The sequence below is a fragment of the Notothenia rossii genome, assembly GCF_949606895.1.
Source record: "Notothenia rossii genome assembly, chromosome: 9".
NCBI lineage: Eukaryota > Metazoa > Chordata > Actinopteri > Perciformes > Nototheniidae > Notothenia > Notothenia rossii.
Window position 1 is genome coordinate 70,321,865 of NC_136907.1, and position 15,584 is coordinate 70,337,448.

The 15,584-nt window shown below is 42.7% G+C and overlaps 1 protein-coding gene across 25 annotated transcripts in view; it reads right to left on the reverse strand.

Annotated features, from left to right (window-relative positions):
• LOC307020878 (receptor-type tyrosine-protein phosphatase F) overlaps positions 1 to 15,584 on the reverse strand; it is a 169,299-nt gene that overhangs the window by 80,575 nt on the left and 73,140 nt on the right. For all 25 annotated transcript variants that reach the window (XM_079652549.1, XM_079652544.1, XM_079652555.1 and 22 more), the window contains exons 3-4: positions 15,090 to 15,235; positions 14,143 to 14,284 (exon numbers count right to left, since the gene is read on the reverse strand). In XM_079652549.1, coding sequence (XP_079508675.1) covers positions 14,143 to 14,284; positions 15,090 to 15,235 — 288 coding nt within the window. The remainder of the gene's footprint in view (positions 1 to 14,142; positions 14,285 to 15,089; positions 15,236 to 15,584) is intronic.

The following is a 15,584-nucleotide window of genomic DNA, read 5'->3' on the forward strand; positions in this document are numbered from 1 at the left end:
CCCCATCTTCGGCCTCTTTCCGTATCAACAGTTAATCTAATTCGGTCTCAACATGTGACATCAAAAAATGAAGGTGATGGAGTGAGCCCTTCTTAAGTTGCTTAGCTTTTACATCTGAGCTTATCTAATTTCAAGCAAGAAAAAAAAGACCTTATGATCTCCATGTGTGCCAGTTGCAAAGTGATGGATGAGAACAATTAAAGGTGATGTCTCCTTTGATAGTGCGCACCAAAGGACCATAGTGACAGCAACACAGCCGCTTGCCTCATGAAATATTACTGCTTTAAAATCTAGCCTTTAAAGCATACATCAGTGCACTGTCTTTATAGGTTAAAAAACACCAGGTTTATGCACCTTTTCGAAAATATGTGGGCTGTTTGAATTTAATTCGCCCGTGTGTGGGAATGTGTAACATTACGCTCTTTACCGATAGCTGAATGTTTAAAATAAGTTACATTTCTTTTTTGAAAAACAACAAAGATTAAAGTCTTAGAGTTTCCTGTGTTTACCCCAAAGACTTTTAATTATTCACCTTTCTGCTAGCTCAACCTGTGAGGGGAACTAAATATAGAGTTGTCTACCTCGTAACGGCGTTTGAGTCAACCTGGCAGTGAAAATCAGACGAGTCGTTTGCAGAAACAAAGCGCATGGCCCGCGGCAGTTTCTCGCCAAGAACATTGTCGAGACAGACATTTGCATCTGCCTGAGACGTGGAAGTTTGCGAGACGTGTTCGAGGCAGCAGGAGGTACAAACATAAAGACAAAGCTAACATGAGTTCAACTGAAAGAACTCTATGAATAGTTGGATCTCTGATGGTGGGTAAAACATTGAGCGAGTTCTCTAGAAAATGTTTTTCTGCAAAGGAGTTATGAGGAGCTGCACAGCGGTTGCCTCACAGCAAGGTTCTGGGTTCAAACCTATTGACCGGCTTTCTGTGTGGAATTTGCATGTTCTCTACCTGGTGTTTGCCCTACAGTCAAGCAGGTTAGGTTAGCAGGCTGTAAACTGCTCAAAGGTGTGTCTGTCTCTGTGTGTCAGCCCTGTGATTGACGGGCAACCGGTCTTGGTTGTGCCCCGCCTCTCGCCCTGATGTCAGCTGGAATCAACTCCAGCCCCCTGCTGCACTCAAGGATAAGCGAGTCTATCTGACTGATGGATGGATTTATGAGGAACACAAAAGTCATGGTGGGATTCAAATCTGTTGGACAGTGGTAATGGATAGAAATCTAGAGATAGCAGCGTTTCCAGTTACAGTAATGGTTAGGGCTATTGCTTATTAACATTTCTGATGGGTCGGCCAACTTTCTCCTTGTAATGTTTGATAAGTATAGTAGCCAATACTTTCTTTCTGAAGATCTGTGACATTCATGCAGCGACTAATAAGCCCATACTGGGATTCATGTTACTGCCTTGGTGCTTTTGACTTGCAACACATTGGGGGCAAAGAGTTTTCTCACATGTTCTGCCATGAAGGGCATGTGAGCAGGACCCTCGTGCTCTTCAGAGAAATACTACTTGGCAGGGCTCGCACTGCAGAGGTCTCCTCAGCAGGGATGACACGGCACACCCCGACATCAAAGACCCACCAAGGAGGCCATTGATGTAATACTGTTGTAATGACATGAAAATTGTAAAAAAGAACCTCCATAGAAATGGGGGCAACTGCACAATGTGCATTCAAATACGTCTTAACTTCTTGTCAAGCCTGTTGTCTCTGGCACGTTATCTTTTAGACCAGGTGTTATGGCAGTTGCTATGGACATACTGGTTCATCAAACAAACAGTGCGGTGGACAAATGGCACGCCAGACACACCTGCAGGCAACGGAGCGTGACGAAAACATAGTCATAACAAAACACTGTTAATGTTGTTGTTAGTTCCCTCAGTGCTGCATGCTAGTGGTCCTATCAGGGTGCTGTTATTCTGCTGTTTATCCGAGTGTACTCGCAGTAAAAAGGCTGTAATGCATGCCATGACCTTTGAAATAATACACTTTTTTGTCTGGCGGAGCAGAACATTTGGCCTTACTTCCTCGCCTACAGGCAGTTAATCAATAACAGTCATCTAATTCCCCCCATTCCTTTATTTCCTTCCGCCCCTCCTCTCTTTTTATCATCTCCCTCTCTCTACTTTCCTATTCATCTCTACTTCTCCATTTTTCTCCTATCTGATATCATACTTCCACTGTAGTCAGTATGATCTACGACCCTGCCAAATGCCTTACGCCTGTTATTTATGCTGCAGCACACCAGTTAGTACATAACCGTGGCCTTCGACCATTACTGCAACCCAAGGGTGGTCTTCTAAATTCACATGGTTATGCTGACCGAGTCACCTTGTGGGACAAGCACTGCTGCACAGAATCATATCCTCCATTAAGTACGCTATACGCGTAGCACAGCTGTAGGCTTTCATTTTGAGATTACAGCTCTACTTCTTGCCTCGTGGTCCTTCCAACAGGAGTTTGATTGAGGACCCTTATGATTATAGTATCACAGAGTACACGGTTTGTGGTTTACTACTCGTTTTAATGTAACAGCTTCTAAGATGGAAAAAGCTAAGGGCTCATGGTACATTTCTGTGGTAATACGATGTGGCTAATAAGACAGGCTATTCCTCCAGGTGTCTTGGGAAAAAGAACAAGGACAGGACCCAAAACCAGGAAGCGTGACAGTTAATGAAATGGGTCTGCGAAAGGAAGCAGAGCAGCGGTTTGCAAATTAATTAATTAATTGATCTTCTCCCCAACTCAAATTAATCATCAGCAGAGCTTTATTGTGACATGTTTAGTGTAATTACAGCAGATAGGGATGGCTTTTATGAGCTGGGAGAAAGGCGGTGGATATAGTGGAATGTGGCAGGTTCTGTTAATTAAATCCTCACTGACCGGGCTCCTGTGACAGTGTTCTCTCAGTCAGAGATAATGAATAATGCACAGAGTCTGTGTGTCAATGCCTCAACTTTGTAGTGGTTTGCAGAAGTGATTGGTGTCCATGAAGATCACACTGTGGTATGACCTATTAACTGCCCACCTTGACAGAGGGAAATGCAATCATTTCATCACCACTGCTGGTCAACGGTAGGATAGAGAAAAAGAAAACAAGACGGAAAGGTGGGAACATGACATTCAGCCAACAATTCCCCGATGGGTACTTTTCTGTGGTTATAAAGATTTAGCCATGAATGCTTTTAGTAGTACCGGTAATACAATCTGCATATTATCCCTTTTTTTTTGTAAAACCATATCTGATCATATGCGTAAATCTAAGGCGAAGGCCATTTTAATCAGAAAAAAGCACCTGCTACACTCACAGTCAATAATTAAATAATCGGGTGAAGTATTGCCCTTTCCTTGCAAAAGAGAAAGGAACCAGCGAGCCCTGACACTGAGTGTTGAATACATGAAACCAAGCGTGCTTGCCCAGTCAACCTCCCCTTGTTAATCAGGTTAGAATATTGATGCAGATGTAATGCATGCAAAATGACCAGGACCTTTGACAGCTGTAAGCAGACCGATCAACTACAACCTTGAAAAACACAGCTTAGCAGCTTAGATCAAATGGGACCATGCCTCTTAAACATGAGAAAAATGTCAAGCTTAAGGCCAAGCTATACGGCTGATACTAAGTCAAGCAGTTCTCTCCGGCCTTCTACGGCCCAGTGGGTGCTCCAGGAGGGCTTGGTGTGTAAATGTTTGAGGAAAAGGGGTCAGGGTGAAAGGACTCCCATTAGCCAGCTCATTGAGTACAGATATTAGAACCCCCCCCGACGGCAGCGGGCCATCCATCCGCGGCCAGTCAGGGCCCAGGGACTCGTTGACTCGCTGGCCTGCGGGCGGTCAGGTGGACCTCGCTCTCTACCTGCCGGGCTGTAGGCCACGGGCGCCATTATTAACAAATAAAGGAATGTCAGTTCGGGTTGTTCTTGTCAGGCTGTGTTGTTTATTATTATTAAACAGAAATAGCACAATATGATGAAGCTAATGTCATATAATAAAGAAGGTTTTGTTGAGACTTTAAACGTGAGATACTACCTTTGGTTTTTGGAGGTTTTCTTTTATAATTGTTAATGTCATCAGCTCGCAGGCTTTCATAATATAAAACATAATCTCAATGTGTCTGTGTGTTGTCTATGCTGGAGTATTGATAATAATTCGTTTTGCATGAATCAGAGAAATTCAGAAATATGCATCTAAATTAAACGAACGAATACAATACAAAATACATTATGATATACTTATTTAAAATAATTGTTAAAAATAATATTATTCAACTCGAAGTTCTTTCACAAAAGTAATTGAATCTATTTAGTTCATTGTATAAAATATAACTCTGTGAAACTGTTCAGCGAATGTAATTAATCATTTCAGACGACTTCTGATTAATATTGTTATGGTTCTCCTGTGCCATGGAGAGAAATGTAATGTAATAAACTGCTTCTTAACAACTGTTGAATTGGAAAAAATCGAAGTGGTAACATGGGTGGGGGCCAAGTGGAACCACGTCTGAGCATAAAACACTTTTAAATAAAGTAAGAAAAAACAGCGTGCAGCAATGAACAAATCGATTTGATACAAATTACACAGAAACTGTCTGCAGGGCTCAGACGGCTCAGGTGTAAGTAAGCGTCGGACCCTTAACATATCAATTTGGTTCAGGGGCACATATTTGAGTGACAATCTTCATCACACTCCCGTGTTCATATTTAGTGAGGCTCCTTTATGTTGCTGGAAATACAATATTGGAAATTCACATTTAGATATCCTGACTTTGTGTTCCTGCTGGCCGGTTAACAGTGAAATATTCCAACAGAAACACCTGTGTTCAGATAATCATGAGCAAGTACGTGCAAATGTAAAAAAAAAAAAATCGCAAAATGGCAAATGAAAGATGACCGCTTGCATCCCTTAACTCTCTAATGGAGGAAGCAGTACTTTGTATACAACATACGCATGGTGAAACACTATTGATAATCACATCGGTCATGCTCTCACAAACAGGTCTTCAGTAAAATCCTTAATTGAATAATGAAAGCCTGCTGCCGCTGTTTGTGGCAGATATTTAATAGCAGATGTCAATTCATGGATATCCCTGTCTGTTCCGGACGATGCGCAGATATCAATGGATGTCTTGTGACATCTCCAATATCTTCTGAAGCCCAGAGACAACATCCAGATAAGGAATTGAATATGTCCTGACAATCAACCGTGGCCAGAACTTCTGGTTTAAAACAGTGACAGGCTCTGCTTTCAATCAGTGTATGAAAGAAGAAGCAGGATGTTTTCCTGTAGCTATGTAGTATGGGTTGTTGGCACATCAACAGGAACAACACTACATCAAGTGTTCCAAAACACCTCTAATCATGCATATTTAGTTTAAGATAATCAAGTTCAATGGTTTTAATGCAGTTCGCAATAGAATAGAGTTGGGAAATAATTGAATGAAGTTTGAACCTCTTTTATTCCTGCCTCTTAAGCAAATGTGTTCTTTGGGAGAAAGTGAAAAGCTCTGACGCGTTAAAACACATTGAAAACCACTGGCCCCGTTAAAATAGCATAAATACATCCCGGCATTAGTCTTTCCTAAACACATTTCAGGATGTTGAGCTTTTGCCAAAGTAGTTAAAGTTATGGGATAAATGAATGAAATGTAAATCCGCTCTTTAGTCATTAGGACAGGCTGCAGATGTGTTTTGAGGTTTTAATACCAAATTGCATGCTTTCAAAAGTGCAAAAAGTGCAGGGGAGCAGCCAAAGCTGAAATGATCAAGTGACTTTTCAAGAACCGTTCTTATTCATCACCAGTGCTGAGAAAAAGATGAATCCAACATATATAGACTCTTCGATTTTGCAGTAATCCCTACACAATTCAAGGTCTCACTCACTTGGTTCACTAATATTTTATCAACCACTTTTTAAATGTTATTTTTACTCACTGACCTCGCTCCCCCCTTCTCTTCTTCTTTTTCCTCCACCTCTCTCTATCCCCTGAGGCCATTGACGGCAGAGACATACCAGACATTGCCGTCTTTACAGAAACAGCTTGCCAAAAGCATGGAGTAATTGATGGACAAGTACAGATGATAAAATGTTGCCTCGGAGCAAGAACGACTCCATCCAGATGTCTTCACATAACAAGAGATATTTAGTCCAATGTCAAACCAATCTCACGGGACGGATCAATTAACCAGGGCACGTTTGACAAGTAACAGAACATGTTAAGTGATCTATACATCCTTCTACACTTATCCTAAATGATTTAACTTCAAAATATGAAAATGTTTTTCCAGTTAGTATTCATTTTCTATGATTAAGTATTGATCCCACGTAGAGAGACTCGAGCAGGGTCAAATGTACAACAAGTTAGATTTAGTGTCTCTAGCAAGGTGACTGCTGTTAATTAAAGACACCCACACCTCCGTAATATCTCCAAACAGTGCGTATATTTGCTCCTGTGCAAACAACAAATGCTTTATTGGTTAAAAAATGAACTGTATCTTAGAAACCAGAATGACTGACTCTGCAAGGTTGTGTGATTGTGTAATAAATGAGGACTTCAGTGCAGGTGCTGAAGCACTAACCAAACCTAAAACAGCTTTCTGTCCCCGTTACAATGCCCAAGTCCTTGGCGGTAAGGATGTGAGGATGCAGATTGGGTGGCCAGGAGGGTGATTCCACCCCGCCATATTGTGTGAGTCCTTGGGAGAAGCATGCATAGACAGATGCAGTTTGTATCTGTCAGGCTGGATATGATCTACGAGGCTGGGCCTCCAGCCAGCAGATGGTGGAAGAAATTAAAACCGTGACACAGGCCGACACAATGGAGCTGAGAAATACAGTAGGGGGGGGTACACCTGTAGTTCGGTGAAGGTGTGTGTGTGTGTTTGTGTGAGAGAGAGAGAGGGTGCATCTCCCTGAACGGTGGTGTGTGCGTGCAAAGTTTTTGCTTCTGTATTCCGACAGCGTGTTGTGACAAATAACAGCCCTACCCCGAAGACGGAAGCCAAACCTGTTCTACTTAAAGTCTAAAGTCAATGCAAACTTTCAAACCCCGCATCCTTTTCATAAGCCAGCTACAGTGAGTAATAGTGAGCAAAAACTGACTACTTACTTGCTTCAACAACATGGGGGAACAGCTATTATAATTCCAGGGTGAACGTGACAAAAACCCACTCACATTCAAAAAGAAATTCACATAGAGTGAAGAAGTAATGTGGGGGGAATAACGGTTACACAACAGACCTTATTTTGGTCATTGTGGGTGATTTGAATAGCGCGAAGGAGAGGATTAAGTTGTCAGAGGACCAGGCCTGGGTATTAAATCATTCCGATATAGCTTCTGTACGTATTCATCTTGGCTTGGGAAGGGCCGCAATGTGATTTCTTTGCTGTTTATCCAGTCAGGTTTGTTGTCCACACTTGCCTGGCTCCTGGGATATTTATTACTGGCATTGTGTCGCAGTCATTTTTTGCCTCTACCCCAGGGACTATAATGCATGGCAAGCAAATAAAGGCCTTTTCTAACCGGTGAGGCCCTAATTTGTTTACTGCCACGAAACACAGGGCCGCTTAATACAGTCCACACAGCAGACACAGAATTGAATTCCTGATGGGTTTTTAACACTGCTCGATAATGATGGACTCCTTTTTAATCCTAAAACTATAGAGGTATAATATGGACTCATAGGGCAGAACTCTTTTAATTTGAAAAGGAGCTGTGTCACTCCAGAGTTTGATGTTTGACATGTTTTCACCAAGCAAGGGGGCTATTTTTCTCAACTGGAAAAGCTTTGAATCCTTCCGTAGTTCTCATACGACCTTTCCGAAGATATTTCTCAACATTAGTCAGAAACGAGTTGCCAGGGAACTTAAAAAAAAAATAAGGTGTGCAGCTGGTGTGAAGGAGAACCTTTCTAATTCAAGCTCTGACAGCGGAAGATTCTGGAAATGATGGGGCTTTTGATCTGGTACCATTAGATAACATTCTCTATTTCTACAGACAGGTCCGCTGTCTCCCAAAGGACAAGAAAATCTCTCCAGCACAGCAGAAAAGTACCAGGAATATACCTGGGTTTCTGCTCATACTTAGGCTTATTCTGCAGTTATCGGCTTGGGCTTTCTTGAGTTGATGTGGAGGAATTTTTGCTGAAACTTTTTAATGTTACAGTGGATAAGCACATGGGGGTTAATATGTTCCCTTTCCTGAGCTTTCACAGGATGTGTGATTAATACAAATGACTACAATCTCTTTGGCTGGAGTTAAGATTTCAGCTTGTTTTGGAAATACAAAACTAATGCAGAGCAAACACTACTGCGAGTACATCTCGTTCTCACGCCATAAACGAATATTAGAGCAGCGTGAATGTTTATACAGTGTTATTTCTCTGTGGTATGTGACCGCCAATTGGGTGTTTGTGTTGAATCGCCTTGCATTTTGATTTATAAGGAACGAGTCTGAGGGCCTTTCCCAGGACTTGTCGATGTTGCAATGTTCTGGTTGCTGACAGAAGCCAATCAAAATCAAGTACCTTTCAGAATTGTGCTCCAGGGAGTTTCATCAGAAATTGGCTCTGGCTTTGGAGAAATCCTGTCAGCTTGCATGTGAAAACAGTCACTCCACAGAGACTCATCCATTCTATCATCATTATTAGTGTATGACGTAGTTTTGACACCACCATAGTCATTTCTTGGACTGAGTCATTGCATTTTAAATTGTACATGCTCATCAAATGTTAAAGGCAGTGAAAATATAAAATACTGCCTTGAAATGGAGAAGTGGCAGCACACTGCGTTTAAGACTGATGTTGTGAGCCGAGATGTCTTTTCTGTCCGGCAGTAGTTTATTTCATACATCACCGAGACAAGCTCCATTTACCTGAACATTTACTGAGGCAGTTCAATTCAAGAGGGGCGCTCAAGGTGAAAACACCGGCATCGTTACCCGGGTAATGAGTCATTGTTCCCCTCTGGTCATCTCTTTATACTACCTTACAACGTCAGAGCCACATTGCCCACTATATCTAACAGAGACAGAGATACATGGGTACAACAGAGAAGGAGTGGGTCCGAAGGAAAGTGAAGGAGAGAAGAAGGCAGACATTGAAATGTCACAGGAGAAGAGAAAGGGGAATGACATTCTGACAGCAACAATATCCCTCAATCATACCTCCTTCTCTTACTCAGCATCGTGTGCATCGTTATTTATCCATACAGCAGGTCTGACCTGGCACAGCTGACTGACTCTCTTTCTTACATAAACACAGTGTAGGCATGACTGTACATTTAAATAGTGATTGTACATGTAGACCGTTATTAAACATCGAATAGAACTAAGATGATTATAGCCAAGGATCCTCATCTTTTGTCTTTTGACATTGGGACAATAATAAAGAAACATCTCTATGTTTTACTGTTCCACTGCGTGTGTCGGTCTCACACACATGCACACACAGTGAGATGGCTGAGCTGACTTTGGGCCTGTATGTAAGTCTCAGCGGAGTGACCCCTCGGGCGGGGGCGTGAGAACTGCCGCGAACAAAGAGCAGGGCTGTTATAGCGTGACAGAATTACAGAGTGACTCGAGACTCATGACGACAAACGTGCAAGAGCGTCACTCGTTCTGCTCTGACCACGTGCCTTTACAACTTCCCACAGGTGAACGGCACACTAACCTTTACAACCCCAACTCTGATTATCTACTCAGTTAAGGAGGAAGACAAAGACCATTGAACAATACAAAAAAAAAACTCTTCTGTGGACAGAACCCAGGAGACTTTTAAATGTTAAAGGTCCCATGTCATGGCCATTTCTACTGATCATAATTCCATTGTTGAGGTCGACTAGAATAGATTTATATTGTTCAATGTTCCAAACCCTCATTGGTTTCTCATACAGCATCTCTGTATAGTGTGTGTATTCACTCTGTCCTACACGGCTTGTTGGAGCTCCTGCCCCCCCCCCCCCCCTCCCTGTGAGCCCAGTCTGCGAGACACAGCGAAACCCAGCCCGAAACATACACACACACCCGCAGCCTGGCTGGGAGTTTGTGTGTGTGCTCAGGCTGAGTTCCGCAGTGTCTCGTTGTCTCGCCAACCCCACACCAGTGAGCCAGCTCAGTGTCCGCTCCTCGCAGCAGCGAGCCACGCAACATCCCGCCGAGTGTGTGTGTGTGAGGAAGTCCGCTGATTGGTCCAAACGTAACGGCTCCGCGGACGTTACGTTACGTCACTATACCCAAATACGTCACTATACCCAAGAAGAAAACAATGGGAAAAGAGAAATCTCCATCGAGGCGTTCTGGGGCAGCATAGTCAGGTCTTTTCTGTGTTAGAGTTTTACTCGCTACAGGGTACTTTGAGGGTTTGTGACTCTGTAGACCGTTTACATGCAGAAAAAGCTACATAACACCCAAGGGGACGGCTAACCAGAAAAGCATGACATGGGCCCTTTAAGTCAGTAAACATTTAGACTAGTCATTATTTAACAGCCTTTGACCCGGCTACCGATTCAGCAAGAGAGGTCAATTCTCAAGTCAACTAAAAATATTAAGTGTGAAAAAGAACCACTTCAATCACAAATTTGACACAACACTGTTTCTATACAAGGAGAAATCCCTTAAAGGGATAAGTTTGCTCGTGTTGCATACAGTATGAAGCTGGCAGTGTGGACAAAATATTAACTTGGGCCGATTGAATTAGGCTCAACATCACAAACAATCAATCTAGACACTATAATGTACTTCTGAACCTTGGTACAGTTATTCCTTTATACACTACAGTCTACCTTCGAGCATGTGTGAAGCTGCTTCGGCATAACTGACATAATCCATATTTTGTAGGATTGGCATAAAAAAAAGGAAGAGTCAGTATAAGTAATAATCATAATTAATGCTCGACCTTCGTATGCTCTGCTAAAACCCATAATCCAGATCGACTTAGTGGTATAATGACTTCAGCATTCTCACTGCCTCTCTGGACGGGGAAGCTCAATGTATTATGACAACTTCATGTCGATGCAATGTCACATGTACTTTCAATCATGCAGGGAGTGAGAGGCTTGTCTTTTGGAATGCAAACACAGGAAGTCTATATCTATGAAGTCATTTGTCAACCTTTATGCAGGGAAGGTTGACTGAGGCGTGACATGTTTTTAAGCAAGGGTCAACCTATCTTTTCTTTTTCAGCGTCACTTGTTATGTGCCTTGCTTTAGAGTTCCAAAGTGGATCAAGTTATAATTAGATTTTGTGGTCACTTTCTCCAGATGTGTATCATTGGAATCGAAACAGCAACTTTGTGACGTGACATCCTGAAGCTTCAGGCTCCCACCGCCCCATTAAGACAGAGCATCATTAGTCTCCGTCTGGTTTTTCTTCCAGTGTTTTTCTTGTGTGGTGCTGTCTATATACATGAGGGGGTGTATGACTGTACGTTTATGTGCGTAGGAACAGGTTCAAAGTTGTCCAGCACATTCTCAGGGTTCTACAAAAATACATTAAATGTGTTGATTGGTTTTTACCAGCCTCTGTGATTGCTTTAAAAGAGTTCCTCCCATAACAGAGACAAACAATGGACTACTCCAAAGGTTCTTACGATTTATACAAAAGCACTTATTTTCTGAATGTAATATATATTAACATTTAAAGTTTTACATCGCTTAGCAATTTGGTGTATGGCAATTGTCATTGTTTTATCAAATTAATAAGTCAACAAGAGCGCCCACAATGTAATGTAAACTAAGTGATGAGTATCATTGCAACTGTTTCAATTTATTATTTTTACAGATATATCTGCATTACAATATTTTTAAAAATACTTTAAATCAAAGCTTCAAGTCTTTATGGTTTTACTGATCATATGATTATTATCATCAGTTTTTGGTATAGTTTTTAATTCCAGCAGATACAAAACAACTTGGCAACGTCCTACTGAAGTCCGAGTTTGGAAATAAATATCTGGCTGTGTGTGGCTTTCTAATGGCGCATTTCCACTGCAGCGGGTAGCCCCGTTTAAGCGTCCTTAATCGTCCTCAAGTGGCCAAGCCAGTTTTTGGTGGCCTTGCCATATAGCTTAGCACTGGCTAGCGGGTACTTTTTCACTCTTTTTCCGGCCCCATAAAATCGTGGTTCTATCGGGCCAGGGCTGAACTAGTGACGTCAACACTCTCGACTGTTGATTGGTCAGAGAGAATCGTCACAAGATCGCGCGCAAGATCATCCCTAGCGTCGCATATATATATATATATATATATCTAGAAGCAAGCTTGCAGCATTTTTATACACAGCATTTTTGTAAACGTAGGAGCTACAAAAATGGCAACGTCAAAGAAAAGCACACCGTGGTCGACCGGGGAGGTGACGACGTTCCTACATCTCATTGGGGATGATCAAATCCAGCGGGAGCTCGACGGAACAACTCGAAATGTGAAAGTGTTCCAGGATGTCTTTGCACAGATGCCCCGCCTACACTGCGTTGCTGCCCCAGGCCCTAAACTGTAATGGAAATGCGCCACGGCCTCGGACGGCCAGCGAGGCAGCCCGAGGCCTGAGCGAGGACGCTACGGGGCTACCCTGCTGCAGTGGAAATGTGCCATAAATGTTAAACGAGGACTTCAACTTCACAGACAATACATTTACTTCAGCTGTCTGCCATTTGACTCAGAACAGGTAGTGGTACTGACTAGCTCAAGCTTGTAGCAGCAGCAATGAGCTAGTCTCTCATGTCTGTGTGGATGTGCAGACTCAGGTGTTGAGTAATTATCTCCAGCATTGGTCACACTCTCATGGTTAAAGGTCTGGATCCTGTGCTGAACACTAGTATAGCTATGTGGAAAAAGGCGTCCATGTTCCATGTGTCTGTATGGTGCTTGTCTCTGGGGTTAGCAGCTAGCACACTGAGCTAAAGCAAGACGTTATGCAAAGCACGTCTGCTGCTGAAAACAGTTGCTCAGTGTTGAGTAAGACCTTTTGTCTGTCCTTCTTAACACCACTAATTGAGGGGATCCAAACTCCTGTCCTATTTGCCCCCCTTCCCGAATGCTGTGATTAATCTGAGCTCATTCGTGTGCACTTCGTGTCACGTTCAGTATTGTTTGTTTGTGCAGCATTTCTCGTGATACAGTGCAAAAGAAGGGTAGAAAGATAAGGTTTCTTAGCGCAGAAGAAAACTCCCTTCGGGGAGATTACGCAAGCCGAGCCGATGATATCATCAAATCAGCGTGGACAGAGAAAAAAGGAAGGGTGGGTGTAAGAAAGATGGGACTCAAACGGGGGATAGAAAGGCTGTGTTTAAATGAGAGGGGATCTGCTTTATTGCCAGTGTAATGTCCATGGACGGCTTAAATCCCCCTGTAGGCTAAATCTGGAGCTTTTTTCTTGAAAGTTTATTTATGAAACCAACTCCTTCTGTGACTTGCACCCACATGACACAATTACAATCAATTAAGGAAGACATTCACAGTCACTGCATAGTGATTTAGAAAGCTGAGAAGGGAAAAGTGCAGACTGTTTGTCTACTTAAATCACATATATTAACGTATGGGCACGAGCGGAAGGTGGGACATGAAGGTCAAACTAGCCTGTAGGGATGGAGGCTAGCCCTTTATATGTAACACGCTTAAAACTGTTTACATATTCACATGGACGTTTTTTAAAGATTTACAGTGAACCACATGATCTATCGTAAGCATCTATGTAAGTCATATGGTCACCAGTCATTTTTTATTTGAAGGCTTTTAAGGAGGTAATTGATGTTCTTATTGTCATTGAATATGGGATTATTATGCTGTTTTGGACTCATTGAGATAAAAAAGACACATTAAATATAGTATCATATCCAAAAGTACCAAACATTTCTATATCTGGTTCCAGGTCACATAATAGCTGAATCGGTGAAGTGCATGCGATCTTATTTAAAAACGCAACCCTTGCATTTATTTTTCGCCTTGTGGACTTTACATTAAGCTCTCTCTGCTCCTCCATGACACTGCCAATATCAGAAATCCTCAAATGTTTATGTATGAAATGATCAAGGTAAACAGTATCATATTTGCTTTGGGATATATTGAGATAAAGGCTTCACCAGAGGAGCCAGGTAGGAAAAAAAAGATGGATAAAGAAACCAAGCGAAAGAAAAAGACTTATCTTACCTTCAAGCACTGTGAGCTTGGCGCTGGTGTTGATCTCGCCAGCACTGTTGCTGGCTGTGCACTCGTAAATGGCTTCGTCTCTGTGTGTGCGCAGTGGCTGGATCCGCAGTACGGAACCCGAGCCATCATCAAACTCAATCACCTAGGAGATCCGGAGCAAAGCAAGGGGGGCAGGGACTTTATTTTTAGAGACCGAGGACTCACTTTATTGCAACATATAAAGAACATTTGTCCAGACAGTTTTCTCTAGCTCTGTTTCCCATTCTGAGAGTAGAAATAATGGAAAGTTTTGAAGTTTCCAGCTTTCAATTGTATGTCCTGGAGGATTATAAGGCTGTTGTTCTCGTTAAAAAAGGTTCACCTTAATACAGGTGGCGCCATAAGTTTAAGAGTGAACTTTCATTTGGAATAATATACCTGGTGAATCTCAACAGGTATCATATCAAGAAATACCACAATCCTATAGTTTACCCCCACCTACACCACAGCGTAACACGACTGGTCAGATACAGTGAGAGTTCCCACTTAGGGCATTTCCTTGTGTTCAAATGGCTTCAAAAGAGGGAGGTGAAATACACCAAGTCATACATCAAGGGAATATATGGCTAGTGAAGGTGGGGCTGAAAAACAGACGGGAAGGATGAGAGTGTGAAAAGACGGAAAGAGATGAAGAGGACTATATAAATCAAGATGGAAGGAGATTAAAGAGAAGGGAGGCCTGTCTGGTCTCGCTTGGAGAAGAGAGGAGTTGGTGTGATGCTCAATAACACAGCTATTGATTGCGTGTGCTTTGCTTGAATGCATGTGTGGGTGTGTCTGTGTTAATGAGAGAGGGTAAGAGAGGAAGTCTGAGGCCCACGCTTGTTATGATTTGTATTATGTGTGTTGTGGTTGGACCTGCTGGTGTTTATGTGTGTGCATGCTCGGTGTCACGTTTGACTGCTCACCTCAAAGCGCTGGGAGCTGACTTTCTTGCCTTTCTTCATCCAGGTGATTCTGGGTTTGGGCTCCCCGGTGGCCAGGCAAACAAACGACGCAACTCCTCCTGAGATGCCCGTCTGGTCTTCTGGGGACTTGACGAAACTCGGCATGCCTGAAGAGAGAGGAGGGAGGAGGGAGGGGAAGAAGTCAGGGAAAGAGGGAAAGGAGAAGAGGAGCAGAAGGGAGAATGTTAGTGTCTACTGCCTGTCACATCAACAGGTGAATCTTGGCTTTCTGTGGGTATCACTTTCTCCATACAAAGGCAACAATGACACAACCCACACTGGCCTTGTTGCTGCTCACACCTGTGGCTCAGCCATGGGAGAAACAACTAGTCTTTTTGCGCCTGCCTGTCACTGTATTTATGTTGAATTTCTCCCCTGTGCTTCGACACGCCGTTGAATACGCAAGTAAGAATAGAAAGCAGTAAGGGTTCTGTCTCGGGAATATGGTAGATTGCA